The sequence below is a fragment of the Syngnathus leptorhynchus genome, chromosome 6 (assembly GCF_054491065.1).
Source record: "Syngnathus leptorhynchus isolate UIUO chromosome 6, UIUO_Slep, whole genome shotgun sequence".
Lineage (NCBI taxonomy): Eukaryota > Metazoa > Chordata > Actinopteri > Syngnathiformes > Syngnathidae > Syngnathus > Syngnathus leptorhynchus.
The window spans coordinates 11,953,767-11,971,916 of record NC_141200.1 but is presented as its reverse complement, the minus strand read 5'-3'; the positions used below and the strand labels follow the sequence as shown (position 1 = coordinate 11,971,916).

Sequence of the window (18,150 nt, the reverse complement as noted above, 5' to 3'; positions counted from 1 at the left end):
CCAGCACTCACCCTGAGTCAAGTCTCAACTCATGTCCCTGATATAACCCCAATTTGTCAATCCAGTTTTCAGACAGGCTTTGACAGGTTCAAAGTTAGTCTTGGGCCATGTGAATGACTGCGCTGATGCAAGCGTGACTGATCAACCCCATCACCTGCCCTGGCCGGCATGTGATCCCGGTCACAGACTTGTCCTTGTTCCTCTTTGCGACAGATATGTCAATGAAACGCTCGCCGGGGGAGCATGACGCTTTAAATAAACAAAACAACAAACACTGTATGCAGTCATGGCTGTCACATCGACCAGCTGATCCCTGTTATTGTGTTTATCGTGTCTACTCTGCGTGCAAAGTCAAGATCCACCACATGCTTGTGTGTTTTCCACAGATGACTGAACAGAGGAAGCACAAGCAGAGACAAGGATTATTGGGTCCTCCGCCGACAAACCATCACGTCTCCAATCATTGAGGGTCTCACAATGGATGGACACTGTGAGGAAAAAAAAAAAAAAAAGCAAATTGCAGACGTGCACACCTACAGTGACTCTTCATCGTTAACCGCTAACAGACGATTACTCACAAAGTGCTTTTTGTATGACAGCGCTGTCAGTTATGGGCCACGTCCTCATCAATGTGCCGTTTTTGGGACAAACTATCCAGGTTGCCTGCGGACTTCCATGCAGAGTGGGTCGACTGTGAATGATTGAGTGCACTTGGCACGCATCTGCCAGTGTGGTATTCGTGTGGCCAACAGAGGGTGAAGGGAGTTGTTATGGTAAGATTAGTTCTTTGCTGTCTCAGCCCGAATGCCTTCGCTTTCTTAAAGTGGAAGTCGACCCCAAAATGTTCTTTGCGATATGTTAAATGTGCAAGTCTACATATGGCATTCGGATTAATATTGCGTTTGTGGAATGCGAGTTAAAAGCTGCTAAATTCATCTGTTTTTATCTATCTCGGGGGGGGGGCTGCCATTTTGCCATTTCCTGTCGACTATAAATGACATCACACTTGCCAGTCTGAGGTCGGAGCCATTCACGGCTCTGCTTCAGAAAACTGGTGAGCCGAGATTGGTTGCGACCTGAGACCTGACAACTGTGATGTCATTTTCAGTCGACAGCAAGTGGCATAATGTCCGCCCCCTGACATGAATAAAAACATGGTGGGTTTTTCATTGTGAATTCATATTTCACAAATGAAACATTCGGCACAAGACTGTGTTTCAACTATGTGGGCTGCACCGAACATATTATTACAAAGAAAATGTCGGGGTTGACTTCCTCTTTAATGTTGTAATATCAGAAATTGGACTATTGGTACCGAGATCCGTACTTGGCTCTGGGTTAGGAGTTGTCTTTATTCCTTTTAGATTTCTGACAAGAACCTTTTTAATAACTGGAGTATTATTATATTTTTTTTTTACATTTTTGAGTCGGAATCTTTGCTGCCTTACTCATGATTGAAAACTGGATTATTGTTTGTTGCACTTTTTCCACACAAAAGGGAGAGACCTGTCCAGTTTGGGCAATTGCCTTTGACTATGATGCATTCACTGCGCCACATCTTTTTCTGATTCATTCAGATTTCCACAAAGTAATAAATGAATGTGAATAAAATTTGTAATTCTTACTTGAAAATGATTTTACGTCTAAAGTGTTCATGGGAATAGCATGTGATAATGACAATAAGGACATAGATTTTATCGGGACATCGGATAAGTAATATATGTTTGAGTCTTCTTATATTTCTTAATCCATTTGTCTGTATAAATAAAGTCTATACATAAATGCCATGAAGGTTGATGTGACTTTTTTTTCCCTACAGTTTGGTTTCAAAACAACTTTTCTAGAACAGAACTGGGGACATCCTCATTCAGACATAATTGTATTTTAATTTGCGCAACTGTTTTATTCATGTTGCCAATGACAGAAGAACTCAAGTCCAAACCAGAATGTTGAAGTCATTTATCATTTAAGGTATGCTTAAACATGAAAAGTAGTCATTTAATCCCACCTTGATATCAACTGGCAACCAGTCCAGGATGTACCCCTCTCTTCTCTAGCTCACCAGCAACCCTAATGATGGTATTCTTGAAAATGGATAAATGAATTCTTCCGTGTGAGCGGGAGTTCAAAAGAGCCTCCAAATATTCAGTCCAAACCATTATTATGTAGCTTTTTAACAACGTACGAGTACACTGAAACAAAGGTGTTTAATTCTTTTGATTTGATTTTGTCAAGCAGTTGCACAAAATAAAATCATCTGGATTCTGATATATTTCTAAATTGACTTAAAAATGTCTGGATTTAGATGGTTTTATTTTGTGCAACCATTTGAAGAAATAAAATTGAGTAAATTTAACCCTCAAAAATGTTTATTGTAGTCAGTCTTCCACCAAGCACACAGGTATGTAATAAGTATTACTGCTGCTTATTTTCCCAAAATACTCTGCTGGTTTCATAAATTCTACCCATATTTTTGCCTGAAGGCTGCATACTTAACTAATTAGTCCTTTTTACTTGGTAAAGCAATCTTTTACGCGCTTCACCACCCACACTTTCATCCTGAAGTAACTTCCCGAGATTTCAAATGTATATAGATTCACAATCTGTCATGACTTTATGGTGTCTCAAGAGGTGTAGGAGTCGGAGAGTCGAAGAGTTCTCAGGTATCACTGCAGATAACAGTCTTGTGGAGATTATGACCTTAGCAGAAATAGTTTATTCATGTGTAAATGCAGTCTTAAGGTACAGTATGACAGGATGGTGTCACCAGTCTGAAGAATTGCATACTGCAGCGTGTTATTAGCACGGGCATCCACAATACGCTATGACACTCACAATGCTAATACAAAGCTGCTAATGTTTCACCATCTTCACATCTGTCCTTGTGTAACCCAGAAGATGAATGCATCCCGCAGTTGACCTTCTGCAGGGAACCCCGTCTGGTCCCATCCAGCCCCTCCCTTGCCCTCCCCTCCCCTCCTGGCTTCAGTTTGCTGTTTACAGCAGCAAGGCTATGTCTGTTCCTGCTGCCCGTGACAGCCATTAAATTTAGCCCACGCAGAGACACTTTGCTGAGCAGCTGTTACTGCGTAGACGGGACCGATCAAGTACAGCAATCATTGGAATAGGGTGCTGTCAGAGAGCAAAAAAATGCGAGATCCACAACGTCATTGAAAATTACCTCACACATACGACTGAAAAGCTCTCACACACTACCAACAATCTTTCACACACTACAGTACTCATACACCACTAAAACACCCTCTCACACACTTCAAAATGTATTGAAATAATTTCACACGACTGAAATCCTGATTGACATTAATCTACCGATTTCTTTCCAATTCTACGCTACGAAAATACTATGACCTACACTTCCAAAATGCTCTCACAAACTATTTTCATTTTTTCCTTTCAAAATGTGCTCACAGGCACGACTGGAATGCTGTCATACACACAATGTGAGTTTGCTTCTCTATGATGTATGAGAGCGTTTCAGTTGTTTATTTGAGCACGGGGGATTTCAGTAGTGTGTCATGAATGTAGTATTTGAGAGTCTATCAAGAGTGTGTGTGAGAGGAAAAGAAATTTAACAGTATTTCTGACGGTATTTCGGTGGTGTGGTAAGCAAAAACAGGCCAACTTCTGAATTCCTTTTCTATCGTGCTGCCCTCATTGGAGCTGTATTTTAAGATGATATTAATTTAGGCTCTAATGAAGCTAACATGCATCTTTTTGCCAAGCCTGCCAATGTTGTGGCCAGTGAATGATATACAAGATGGGATGAAACTGAGTGGAATGTCTCCATACAGGAAAGCGGAGATTTGCATCAATTCTTAAAAATGACACATTTTATCAAATTGCGTAACAAGAGTCTGTGTTTTCCGTTTAGAGAGTCACAGTTGTGTCACGAGTCACCAGACGCAACATTCTGCAGTGTTTTTGATCAAATGACTTTGCATTTGATTGTTAAAGAAGGCGCAAGGTTCCTCCTCAGTGTTTTTTTTTTTTTTTTTATAAATAAGCACACACTCGTGATGACAGGCATGTGACTTGCTGCGTCTAAGCTTTTTGCTGTCACATAATGTTATGACCACAAAACAACACCAGCACAAAGATGCCAGACCTTTTAACATTAAAAATCAATCAAAATTATTTGAATGTAAACTACTATTGTTGTCATCCATATGGTTTATAATAGACTTGTGTCGAGCTGTACGCCCTCCGCCTCCCAACCTAGACAGTCACGAGAGATGAATTCCAATGGGCCGGAGCTGAGGTAAAGTGTACTAAACGATGATGAATTGCCCTGACAGGGCAATCTTTGAGGAAACACTACAGTTCATTTGCCGTGCGAAGTCACACTTGTCACTTTGGAATGAACTGTTACGATCACAGTCAAATACATGTGAGTTTGAATAGAGATCGCATTGTCTCTTGCCGATGTCACACGTTAGTCATACGTTTGGTTTCAGGCTTTGAAAGCAGCGCTGACGTTGAAGGAAACCACGAGGCTCTCTTTGCACTAAGTTGTTTCAAGATTTTAGTTTGCACATCTGATTTGTAAGCTACATACTGGGCCGCCGCTCCCTAAATTCAGAACATGGTTTATGCGTACGACCTCATCCTGCATGGGTTGCACAACGGGACACATTTGCTCAATGGATATGCGCTGGCTTCAAATAAAAGCCCTTTTCGTTTCTTGGAAATCATTATTTTTGAAGTGCTTCATGTTGGTGTGTTCACAAACGTTTTGAATCACAATAAATGAAAACCTTGTATGCAAGTCGGTGGGGGAAAATACTGGAAATCCCATTTGAAATTTTCGAAAGCTTTTACTTTCATTGTTTGTTCAGTTTGTGTCAACATCAAACATACAGAGAATGAACAACACACCACTGAAAACAACACCAAAATAACGTGACGTCGGGGCCGTGTACAATGTCATGAAAATCAAGACCTTGACTTTCATGCTCGTTTTTGCCTTGGTTTGCTGAGAATGAAAACATTTTCACCTTCGCGTGAATATAGAGAGGCAATTGTACACTAAAGCAGATGGCAATTAAACCTAAAGTTGAGACCAAAACTAAGATTTCACGAGATTAAACACATTTCATGCGCGGTGATACCAACACATTTAAAGCATGGACATATATTTTGTGATGGAATAATGCAACGCACAAGTCAAAATATGTTACACGATGCATGCTAGCATGCTTTTTGTGGCACTTCTCAAGTAAATAAGTCTACTCACTATCTGCAAAAGTCAAAATCTGTTACAGGATGCATGCGTGCATGCTTTTTGTGACATTTAAGTAAATGCGTCTTCTCGCTCTCCATCTGCAACATATACAAGTGGTACAAAAATGCAATTTTTGTATGTAATACAATCATCACACAAAATGGCTGTGACATCACGCTGTAGGGCCAAAGTTAGTGTGTCCGCTGTGATCCGCTCAGTCATCCTGTTAAACCTTGTTCCACTGCTGGAAGGATCCGATTTGAAGGCCAGCGAAGAAGACTTGGTAGCGGTGCTTCCACATGATGAAGACTGCCACAGCACAGACGAAGGCCTGAGCCAGGTTCAGCACAATCTGGATCAAAAGGTAGAGCACGAGCGTCTCGGTGATATCCTGACAGTCGTCGACGCCCTCGTAGGTGAACTTGCGAGCTATGGGGTCACGGGGGTCCAACGTGCACGCGCAGGCTTCGGCGGTGGGCAGGCAGCTGAGGCTGCTGGTCTGCGCGTGATGGTATCCAGCAAAGGCCACAACCAAGGTGGATATGACGAGGCCGATGGAACACAAGGTACAATACAGGAGCTGTGGGCAGGAAAAAAAAAGTGTCACATCATGCATTGTCAATATTGTCATTGTGTGAATGCTGACAGATGTGTCAGAAAGCAGCAAATGAGGTTAAAAGGACTCCCAAAATGAGAAGGCATCTGAGATAATATTGAGTATTGTGTCGGGAAGGATAGCATGCATTCTTTTTTTTTTTTCATAGTTCAGCCCAGAAGCTACATTTCTCAGCACACATCTCGAAAAGGATCGCAACTTGAAGTTATCATAGGTCCACTATTCTATTGTGGAATCAAAATTTCGCACATTTTGAAATCAACCTTATAAAGCTGAGCTTCTCTCCGAAAAAAGCAACAAATATTTGAATTTACAGCAAAAACGCCTGCCACATACTTCTGACGTTTGGGGATTCCATTTCGGTTTTGATCTTATTTTGCAGCTTGTATGTTTTTGGTTGTTGCTTTTTCTTTTTTTCAAAAACTTGCATGACATGTTATTTGAAAGTTCTTATATTTGCCCATCGTTGTAATTGTTAGTGTGCCTGGATCTTTGTCCCTCCATTGGTTGACAACAAATCTGGTGAGGAAACATGCCATCAAAAATGGATGGATGGACTTTTTAATGGCAAATTCAAAGGCTTATTCGCAAAAAAGCAAAGCGATCAGGGCATCCAAGCATTTCAGTCATATTGTAGTGGTTTCACTTTTGTTACACTCACAGCCCCCCATCTATCAACTGGAAGCTGGAATTTAATATAATATGCTATGGCCAATCTGTCATGTATTTCTTGCTTTGGTATTTCATCTTGTCTTGAAGTTTCTAACTCTTATTATTCTTCCACTTGTTTTCTTACTGCATCTAACTGTAGCGTCATAACTTTTTAAATCAATCAACGAGTACAATTTGTGGCAACAGCTGCATGATTACTTTTTCAATCCAACCATTCTTTTTTCTGCAAGACTCAAGGGTATTTAATTGACAATAAAACCTCTGTGTCCTACATTGCTTTAAGCATCCAAAATTTAAATGGGATCTGATGACTCATACACACTATTATGTATTACCCAAATAATTTCTGCATGTATTCATCTTAGAGCATTCATTGGCATGACTTTTTTGAGGGAATTGGAATTCTAGTTTGTTTCTGTTTCCAGGCTATGTTTTGAGCCCAAATCACGTAATCTCTATTCTAAACAATTTCTGGAGGGATATTTATTGCTTGGAGCCCAGACGTTTTCTTGAGTTAAAAAAAATTGAATGATTACAGTTTAGTGAGAAAAGGTTATCTTCACTGTGACCTCCCAGGACCTGACTTGGAGATATGATAAAATGACTCATGACCCCAAAAATCTGTCTTGTGTGGTGTCAAAACAGGCTGCAATCTAGACTTGTAATTATTGTCAGTTGCATAAGAGTACTATACAAATTGCGTGAACAAACCGGTGACCTCAAAGTCCATCCATCACATTTCCAACACCGCTTATCCCGTTCAGGGTCGTTGTGGGGTGCTGGAACCAATCTGGGCTGACAATGCGCAAAAGGCGGACTACACCCTGAATCGGTCGCCAGGCGGTCGCAGGACCTCACAGTCATAAACAGGAATGTTGGCTCAGTGGCTGTTGCAGGTTCATTTGAAAGATATTACCCACAATCCTACAGGGCGAGAGGCGGCACTCAGATCGAGAACCCCGCCTGTGGCCTGCCTCCTGCATGCACGTGTGTGTTTTGAGCCACCGCCAGTATCTAAAAATACAAATGTGCCAATGGCTTTATGATGTTCATGCAGTTTCACGAGAGCAATAACCCTTGAATTTGATCTTAATCCATCACTTATATAACTGCAGCCCTCATTCCTTGGTGTTTCCTCTTACTTCAAAACTTATGGAGTTATGCAAGATGATGATTCCAAATTGCATTCATGCTAATTTTGGACCAGCCGTGAAATCTGAAGCGTGGGCAGATAGAAGGGGGCGCGGTCACAGCAAATGGATCAACAACTGTTTCGGTGGGCCTTTATTCTTGACTTTGCATTTGGCGACAGAAAGAAGCTGATTCTTGTGGTTACTTCCCTTCGCTGCATTCATATTTCAAGTCGCACTCAATGTTTCATCACCAATTTCAAGAAAATATTCAAGAATAAATACTTTTTGAAATAATGGGTTATTTTGGTTCCATTCATTCATTTTCTATACCGTGCCTGGTAAAAACAAAACCAACTCGCCGATTATCATTATTAGCCTATTGTTATTTACTGCAAGGGATTATGTCGATTTTGATCTATGTTAATTTGTTTCCCGTTCTTGCATTAAGTTAGGATTTATACATTCTATACAACATTCCAGCAATTTCTAAGACTAACTGCTCACCCACGCATACATACAATATGGATTTCTCATCTGGCCTTTTTGCAATATTACCTCGAACATCCTTTGAACTCAATGAATGCAACCTTCATTAAAATTCTTCTATGAATGTGAGTGCATAAACATGAGATGAATGATGAAATGAGAACTCTTACTATGCCAATACCACACTATTGTTGTCTTGTTACACAAATTACCGCATCACCCAACCTTCCCTTCCTTCCCTTCTACCTAGCTTTGCAGCTCCTTCCACCTCTCCCTTCTGCCCCTCCCTTCCTGGATTAAGATAGTACTAGTACTCATTAGTACTGATGTAAATCAGTCATTTCCTCAGATACTCGGGTAGTTATTTATTAAACACAATTACAATACAATACAAACTTTTTTTTGCATGATATTAGCCTGCTAGGTTAATCATTAAAATAAACAATCCGACATTATTCTGGAGGAACTTTAGTCTGACTGCACATCATAAAATGTTTTGTCCAGAGATCTATTTGCATGTTGCAGGACAGGTGATGTACTGTGACTTACATATACGTACACAGCACAAACACACTAATAAATGAGATGGGATAAGGTGAGCTGGTAGCAACCTACTCTGCCCATATTGCTCAATTTACCCTGTGGCAAATATTGAATTTATTATCCACCACAGCTAATATGTTGCACCTTTATGCTACAAGTCAAGTCGAGTCAAGTCTGTTGACTTGACTGGACTTGACTTGCACCTTTATGCTACAGTTTTAGCGCCCAGTTTTGGAGGTAATAGCTATCTTAAATGATGCATAGAACAAAAAAAACTATTTACTTTGATATTTTCACATACAACATGACATATGATGGAGTAAATTTATCGTTACAAGCAAACTTTAATGCCACTTGCTTTTGACTGAAATTGACATCATAGTTGCCAGGTCTCAGGTCACAACCAATCACGGCTCACCTGGTAACTGTGATGTCATTTTTAGTCGACAGCAATTGGCAAAATGGCCGCCCTTTGAGATGGATAAAAGTAGGTGGATTTTGCCTGCTTAACTCGTATTACACAAACGAAACAATCACAACACGGTGTTTCGACTAGTTGCGCTGCACAGGACATTCTTACAAAAAAGTTTGGGTTTTGACTTCCTCTTTAATTAGCAACAAGGATTGACAGAACCTGATCCTATTTGTTCAATTTATCCCAGCTCCGCTATGCCATTTCCAAGGTTGTAAATAAATGAGAGCACGGCCTTGATTTTTGCATGATGGGCCCATCAACATGAACACATCCTGTTTCCTCGTGTGCAGACCCACCTTGACAATGAACTGCAGGGTCGAGCGCTCATTTGGGTGATAGGTGACGCAGTACAGGATGAATCCCACAATGGCAACCAAACATAGCTGCAAAACAATACAGGTATCTTAGTTTCATTAGTGTCATTCTCTTTTAAAGCTAGTCATCTTGTGTGTACGTTTGGTTTGGGTCTTGGAGTAAGCACAACACATTGTTTTGCTCGCATGTTGACGACTGCCACTAATTTATTGCATATTAACTGATGTGATTACATGAGTCGCTCAAACATCCACAGACACAGTCTTTCTTTCACACTCTTTCCACATTGCAGTTAGAGTCTTGTGACTAACGTGCGGCATCTTATTTTATGCTTATTCCCAGGTTCTTAAGTACTCAACAAGAGTCTCTGGAAAGTTTTTTTGATGACCTCAGTGTTTTTCACTTGGATTTGTCTCGTGAGAATCTAACTCGGGACGCCGAGATGTTTTCGACAGCAGATGATATCTTGGCTGGACTCTAAGACAGGGCCAAAACAGCCACAAAGACTGTTTTGTTCAACCTAATTTGCCCTGATTTATTGAGCCAAAAAATAGCAAACATGCTCTCACCAGAAACCTCTGTAGGTAAACCTGCATCAGAGATGGGTGATTAAGACCAGCTTTAAGTAAAACGCTGAAGTTGATACTTCAACTTTTCTAAATGTATTTTCAAAGGTATTTTCAAAACTGAATATATATTTACTTTTACTTGAGTAATAAACATATTTATGACACCTCCAATATAGAGTGTAACCTGTCAGTATGTATCATCACAGTTAAAACCAATAAAAGTTGACAACATATTCACATATTCATCATCACAGTCTGTGTTACACACTCATGCAAATGTTAGTTAAAAATACATTTTAAATTTATTCCACACTCTTCATTTTTAAAGATACAAGTATACTTGTGTGTTCTTTCAATGTTTACAAGTGTACTTCTTTGTGATGAGCTGTAAATGAATATTTCATTATCACTCTCTGTTGTGACAAAGGAAGCTTGTATGATTTGAATTTGGTGGCAACTCTTGACTGTATCAACGTTCTGCCGGTTGATGTAACTCTCTCTTCTATTGAGATATTTGGGCCCCTGTTTTTAAACCTCATCCGGTAAGTAACAAATTTCTACATGAGCACTGTAGTTATGCAAATTCTAATAAACATAAGAGATTCTTGCATCGGTTGTGCAGCGGTCCTCAGTGATGACTCTCGTACACCCAGTGGGGGATCAATTGTTGCTCTATGCCTGCAGGTATGGATGTCGATGATGTGAACAGCTGTTGCTTTAAAGTCAGAATTCTGAAAATAAAGTCAGGATTTCCACTTTAAAGTCAGAAAGTGGGAATCCTCATTTTAAAGTCAGAATTCTGACTTTAAAGTGAGATATCTGACTTTTTTTTCCTCACAATTCTGACTTTAAAGTGAAAAAAAATTTCTACGAGTTTTGACTTTAAAAAGTGAGAATCACTTTAAAGTGAGAATTCGGAGAAAAAAAAGTGAGAATCCCGTCATTCCCCTTTTTTTTCTTCTTCACTGGCCCTAATCCTAGTTAAACCAACCCCAAAGAAAGAAGCCAAAGGTTGTCATTTCTGGGCTCCTGGCTGGCCACTCGTCTTCCTCGTGTTTTCATCCACCCTGTACAACAATAATAAAACTCTCTCACAGTGTCAATCAAAAGTGAACATTATTAAGATCAAACTATTTTTACACAGCAGCTTTTGTTTGGGTTACTTTTGTAAGGCGCAATTTGCCATAACATCTACTATGGCAGTTCGGCTTCAACCGATGCCGGCCGGCATTCACTTTACCTCAAGTGACTGTGTAGCTCTTCTTAGTTGACATGTATAATTATATGGATACTTATCATCTCAATATAGAATGTTGGTTTAACTCTCTGGCCTTTTTCGAGTCTGCCAGAAGAAGAAGAGTCGCTACGCTCGATCCTGACGATAAAAACGGGAGGTGAATGAATGGATGAATAGGTCATTGTCATTTCATGAACAACACGGTTACATCGACTTTAGCAGGAGCGCTATTTTCCATCCGTAGTTCTTCATTGGGGATGGTGTAGGCGAAATAATAAAACCATAGATTTTTATCCAATTTATTTGAAAGATAAAACTTCTGCTTTGATTGTAGGTATATTGTAGTTTGTTTGGCGAACTCTTTGATGTTTGTACAGGACTTTATGTGTTGGGGGAATTCATTCCATTCTTTTATTGCTATGTATGAGAAGCAGTTTTGTGCAAAAGCCCTTTGTTCTTTTTGGGATGGTGCATTTTCCCTGGGTAGCTGTTCTGGTTGTTCTTTTTGTACATTCCGAAGCAGGCTGGATAAACTTTACGAGTGGAAGTGGTGCAACTCCATTTAGTATTTTGAATATGAGAGACAGGTTTGATAGTTTTATTAGATGGTCGATGTCTAGCAGTTCATACTCATTTAGGAGGGGACAGATATGATATGATTTGGGCTTTTTTTCTGCGAGTATTTTTATTACTTCGTTGTATACTGATTTGAAGGTTTTGTTCCATTAATTTGTACATATTGCTTGAGCATAGTTAGGTATGATCTGAACCAGTCTGAGACACTGGGAGCCAGATTGAATTGTATTAGTTTGGCTAAGAGGAAATCATGGTTAACCGTGTCAAATGCTTTTCTTAGGTCCCGGAAGACTGACACCTCCCTGGTCAAGTCTCATTTTGAGGTGTTCTATCAAATGGCAGCAGGGTGTTTTGGTCGAGTGCGTGGGGCGGAAACAAAGTTTTATGGCATGTAGGAGATTTTGTGATTCAAGGTGACGGATTAGTTACTGTGCTACTGCTTTTTCAATTGTTTTGGAAAGTGCTCGGGAAGATAGTAATGGGTCGATAGTTATTTACTTTATTGTGTGTACATCCACACTTGTGGATTGGGGTGACTATGCCTATCTTAAGGTTGTTGGGGAATACCACTTCAGTGAGTGACGACTTTACGAGATCCCAAATGGGTGTCACAAGGGTTGATTCTGTTTTAAGAGGATCGTGTTTAGTCTGTAAATGTCCTTTGCTTTTGTGTTTGACGGCAATGAGAGGATTTTCAAAGTAGCAGCATGATTGACCAGGTTAAAATGAAATGGTTGTGAAAAGCTTCCACAACTTTAACGTTGTCTATGGCCAACCGTTCCATTAATATTGACGTGGATTGTTGTTGTGATACTTTGCCAGTTAGTTTGTCAATTTGTCTCCACAGAGACTTTTGTTTCCCGTATAAATTGAAGGAAATACAGTAATCCCTCCTACTTCGCGGCTTCAACTATCGCGGCTTCGCTATATCGCGGGTTTTCAAAAATGCGGAAATGAATTATTTTATCGCAGAAATTTCATCATTTCACGAGGTTTCGCGGCCACTTGAGTTTCTTCATTTTCCTTTAATAATGATAGCTTACGTTTAAAAGTGAAATGAATAAATTAAAGAGTCAGTACAGTATACTTTATCGTCACATGTGACTTCAGGGCGTTCTCGCTGTTGTATATTTTGGACTAACTCATGTTCCGTAGTGGGAAAACCCCGGATGTGGGAGGGGGAGCTTCGGGGACGTTCAGTGTCGCGATGTACGGCCAGTGAACTGACTGTGATGAAAGGAATAAAGCAGTACCCATCACGTCGTTGTCCGAACCATGCTTGCTACATCAGAACCTGGAAAATAGTAAAGATATAACACTCTCCACCGGCGGTGGCCTTCATCTGGACATAGCAATACACTGTTAGTCTCGTCGCTAAGGCATGAATGCGGAGCGCACAGTCCATTGATATGAAAGTCCCCTAGCAGCGAGCTGGTTGATGTCAGCGATAAAAATAGAATATCTTCCAAGAATAGCTCAAAAAAATCTAGTTTCTATTTCGCGGAAATTCCCATTTCGCGGTTGGGTCTGGAACGTAACCCCCGCGAAGTAGGAGGGATCACTGTAGTTTCAATTGGTGTGTCTGAACAATTTAGTGGTCTTGTTTCATAATCCTTTGAAAATTAGTCTATTGGTACTTTTTAGTTTTTTTTTTGTGTGTGCGGTGTCTCTTTCTTTCATAATTGTTGATAGCGCATTGTTATACCATGGCAGCTTTTTTATGTTACGTTTGGGTTTACTCATACGCGCACGAGTTCAGAAATAGTTGTGTTGCTGGTCTCATTCCAATCTCTGTATTCTGTCTACCCATTTTGCATTTTTAATATCCTCATCAAGTTCTGGCAGTGCACTCTTTGGGACTAAACATTTTCTAGTGGTGCTCTGCATGGTGTTTTTAGATCATGTTTGGGATAGTTTTCTATTAACTAGTGTTAGATTGTGGTCTGATTGACCTGTAATTAGGTTATATGTTTTTATAATTCGGTCAGATTTGTTGGCGAATACGAGGTCAATCAATGTCTGCGTGGATTTAGTAATTTTAGTGGATGATTTGATCATTTGTGTGAAGCCTAGTTTAGTAGAAGCATATTTTTAGCTTTACCACGTTTTATTTTGTCTAGCCAATTTAGGTTTACGAAATCACATAGGATTATAGTGTCTTTACTATTAATGTACATTTCGTGTGAGGGTTTTACTTGTACTCCTACACAATCAATAGTGCATTGGGGTAGATTACATAAATATAAACATAAATAATATCCCACCCCTTCTTCTGGAATTGTGGTCTGTCCTGATAATGTTAAAACCTGGGATGGAGACCAGTTCGAATGATATAACTGGCATTAACCATGTTTCGGTGAGTCCTAAAAAGTCAAGGTTAGATTCAGATGTTCAATGTGCTCCTTCAGTCCTTTGGGTGTATTTCTTTGATTACAGATAATTTGGGCATGATTAAATGTTTGAAATATTTTGTGTTGCCTTTGTTTTAATATCGCTAAAAAAGTGCCTGAGTGATATTTCAATTTATGAGACTGGGAGGTCTGGTTGTTCACTCCAATGGATGAAGAGAGAGTCTCTAAATGTGTTGGAGCATTCACTTTTGGAACGACACCCTTTGTTCTAGCAATTACTAACTTGGTAGGTTGCCCAGACCTTACTGCGCTGGTAATGCTGGGGCAACCTTGCCTTGTTTCTAGTCATTGTTTTAAGTATCTACGCACATTCTTGCTTCTTTTCCGCGATGATTTAAGCACATGCCATCATTAGAAAATAAAGCCGGCGCTGCCAAAATAAATCACAATTTTGTCTGCTTTATTGGAGAATTTCTCCAAAGACCACATATAGGCCTCACACAACATCCTTGGACCAAAGTTGATTTACTCCAAGGGCAAAATCTCTAGAAACAAACTCAGCAATGTTGCTTTTTTTATTTTTTATTTTTTTTTTATAAAGTACAATGTCATGAGGAGGAGCGTGACCTCGACATGCAAACAAACACAAGCCAACAATATAGGAGGTCGGCCTTCAGGTCCAGAGTTAGCAGTTCTATTGCATATCAAAAAGGAAGGACATTCAATTGAGGACATTGGTGTTCAAATTTTGTGCACAGTTTGAAAGAGGTGTGGGGGTAGCCATCTACCTGTATTCATCCACAATTCCTGACAATAACAACAAACCCATCAATAGGAAAACTCCACACGTATGAATAAGAACTAAAGAAGCTTTTTGGATGAAATGTGAATTGGCTTAATCAACCTTTGCAGTTGAACTCTCTGTGCACTTGTGGGCGGACATTCAGAGGAAGTTACCGTCGTGACTGTTTTGGTGTAGTGAGACTGTATCCCATTGCCACACTGCAAAATATTTAAGGTCAAAATGGCTTGCGATTGTATTCTAAGTGATCAAATAACATACATGGGACATTGTCAGTCGAATCCAAACGAGTTTGACTACGTCTACGTATTATAGTATAATAATACCAGTGTTTTGTTCGTTGAGTGAGGTCGGGGGCACTGTTGAAGAGCGTGTGGTGAAAATAGAGACACATTGCTTTACATGCAGTAGTAACAAGAAACCACAAGCGTCCATGCAAGGAATGTAGTAGACGTTGAGCACAAAGACAAGCGCTTACAATGATCCCAGCCCAGTGCGGCGTCTCTCTAGCCAGAAGTGAAGGGCTGATGGCCAGCATGAGGAAAGCCACCACTGTGACGATTACCCCCAGGAGCAGCTGCAAGAGGGCCACGAGCAGAGGGAAGCGGCACGCTCTGCACTTGCGGTCGTCATCTGGCCTCGGGATCTCTTCTCTTCTCTTTCCGCCATCTCTCTGCTCTGAGGAACCTTTCTTACCCATGTCTCCCGTCACTACCTCACAATCCGTACCTCTCAGTCTTCACTACTTTTTTCGGCACCGTTTGAAAACAGCCGAGCTGGGCCGCCTGCTCGCCCCTGGCCTCCCGCCCCCATCTCTTATTCCCCTCCCTGCCCAGGGCTCTTCTCACCATAGCTGCTATTTGGAAACAGAGGAGACGCTGAACTAATATGGAAAACATTTGGAACAGATTCCGTGAGTGGCTCCAGTGCCACATATAGAGCAGGCGGCTCACAGAGGAGCAAAGGAAAAGGAAGGAAGGGCGGCAGAAAGTCTGCTCCAACATACTACTTGCGCTACCATGATCTCAAATATGCTCATTAAAGAAAGGAACGAGTATGTTGACCGGCACGTGTTCATTCAGTAAAAACGTAATAGTTGAGAAGGTCACACTTTTATTCTGTGAGTGGGTGATTGCATCCTTCTATCCACCACGTTGAAGAACCATACGCTCTGACAAAAACAAATCACAACACTTTTTGAGTATATGTGAGGACTCTAAATTGGGTATAGTTGTGAACGTACGTGAGTGTGGATGGTTGGATGTCCACTCCACCTATTACAATTATTTGGGGTGAGCACATCTGCCTCAGAGTGATGAGGTCTGGGGTTCAAAATGTTGACTCTAGCCTTCTTGTGTGGAATTAGCATGTTCACTACGTGCTTGCTTGGTTTTCTCCCACATTCCAAAAACATGCATCTGAGACAAATTGAAGATGGTCATTTGGCTTCAGCCTATGGTTAGCTGCATCTTAGTCAGCTTGGATAGGTCTCATATCACATGCACTACAACAAGTTGAAGAAGTATAAGAAAACGACGACGACCAAGAAGATGAAGAAGTAGAACAAGAAGTAAGTGCTTGCTGAGCTCTATAAAGAAGTGTAATGCACACGTCCGGGCACACAGCTGGGCTGCTGCCATGGTTACGATACACCGCATGAATGCGTGCGTGTATGCGTGAACAAGAGCACGTCCAATATGTGAGCCCCAGACTCTCTTTATCTATATCGTGTAGACTTTGTTAAAGACTCAGTTGTCTGTTCTGTGGTTAAAATATAATAAATCATTCTTCTATTGGAAGACACTGGGTTTTTTTGTCCATTAGTATTTGCTCAAATGCTTTGACTTGCATATAATGTTATGTGACAATCCATTCCTAATCTACAAGTTTTAAAAGGATGTCAGTCCACCAGGTCCAGAAAGACATGGACAAAAAATTTTGGTGTGGATGAACTTGACTGACCTGAACAGAGTCCTTACCTCAACCCAATAAACCACTTCTAGGATGAATTGGAGTGGAGATTGCGAGCCAGGCCTTCTCATCCAACCACAGTGTGTGATTTTACAAAAGTGCATCAGAAAGAATGGTGAAAAAAAATAAGATCATTAACTCAAACCTGCACATTGTGGAATTTTTTTCCAGCAGTTAGGGCTGTTTTAGCTACAAATGATGGGCGGACATCATAGTAAAACCAATGGATTAAGAATGGTAGTCATATAAACGAGTTCATATTCGACATGTTTTCTAACTAAGGAATTTATTTTTCAAAACCTTACTCCATGGAGGAATGGGCCAAAATACCAGCAATGGTGTGTGAAAACATTGTGAAGATTTACAGAAAGCCTTTGACCTCTGTCATTGCCAACAAAGAGTATATGACAAAGTATTAATATGAACTTTTGTTATTAACCAAATACTTGTTTTCCACCATAATTCGCAAATAAATTCCTTAAAAATCAGACTGTGATTTTACGGATTTATTTATTTTTTCCTTTTGTCTCTCATAGTCTAAGTGTACCTATGATGATAATTACACGCGTCTCTAATCAGACCTTGCACAATTGGTGGCTGACTAAATAGGTTTTTGCCCCACTGTACAGCAGCTCGTGTTTGTGCTTCATTATAACTCATTAAATTCTTTAGGGATTTTAATGCAGATTGGGTTGTTACAAACATTAGACTAGACATGCAGCTATGATACACGCCACGTGTCATTATATAATTGGGGCTTTAACAAAGACCATCGCTGGACACCCTATTCAAAAGCACCCGAATATCAATGCCAGTCGCCACATGCTTGAATCGTACGTGCTAGTTTCAGGTTGAAAGAATTTACTTTAATGTCCGTGACCATGCACTGGCCAACGGCAGATCCAAGGGTGGTCTCAACCATTGATGAACCATTTTTCCCGAAATGCTTATTTTTTGGGTCTAATTTGAAATCCATCCTCTTATGTTGTCCTATTTATCTACACTGTGCCACAGCGTCTGAAGCCACAAGAGTTCAAGAAAGAATGTAAACATGAAACTATACGGTGTCACTGGCCACTTTTATGTCATCCTTCTTGCTACATTATTAGGAAGTTGGATTTTTTTGGTTGGACATAGGTTTTTATCTCAACTGCCATTTCCC

At 40.3% G+C, this 18,150-nt stretch overlaps 2 protein-coding genes across 5 annotated transcripts in view; one reads left to right on the top strand and one right to left on the bottom strand.

The window, feature by feature from the left end:
* The window catches only part of itpr2 (inositol 1,4,5-trisphosphate receptor, type 2), a 47,177-nt gene extending 45,390 nt beyond the window's left edge, over positions 1-1,787 (top strand). For 3 of the 4 annotated variants that reach the window (XM_085915083.1, XM_085915084.1, XM_085915081.1), the window contains exon 57: positions 387-1,787. In XM_085915083.1, the coding sequence (XP_085771209.1) occupies positions 387-467 (81 nt within the window). In that variant the 3' untranslated portion in view covers positions 468-1,787. The remainder of the gene's footprint in view (positions 1-386) is intronic. The other variant, XM_085915082.1, reaches the window with a different exon arrangement.
* A 3,096-nt stretch (positions 1,788-4,883) lies between these two features.
* On the bottom strand, positions 4,884-15,785 carry sspn (sarcospan (Kras oncogene-associated gene)). The gene is made up of 3 exons (XM_085914795.1): positions 15,496-15,785; positions 9,464-9,550; positions 4,884-5,822 (listed from the first exon to the last, which is right to left on the bottom strand). The coding sequence occupies exons 1-3, from the start codon at positions 15,715-15,717 to the stop codon at positions 5,469-5,471; spliced, it is 663 nt and encodes a 220-aa protein (XP_085770921.1). The 5' UTR covers positions 15,718-15,785; the 3' UTR covers positions 4,884-5,468.
* Between the last annotated feature and the right edge of the window lie 2,365 nt (positions 15,786-18,150).

What these genes read in the sequence shown, in the direction of transcription:
- sspn (XM_085914795.1), bottom strand. Translation starts at nt 15,717, where the DNA reads ATGGGTAAGAAAGGTTCCTCAGAGCAGAGAGATGGCGGAAAGAGAAGA. An exon ending in CGCACTGGGCTGGGATCATT is followed by an intron (nt 9,551 to 15,495) that starts GTAAGCGCTTGT and finishes ATTGTTTTGCAG; the next exon opens with CTATGTTTGGTTGCCATTGT. An exon ending in CCCTGCAGTTCATTGTCAAG is followed by an intron (nt 5,823 to 9,463) that starts GTGGGTCTGCAC and finishes TCCTGCCCACAG; the next exon opens with CTCCTGTATTGTACCTTGTG.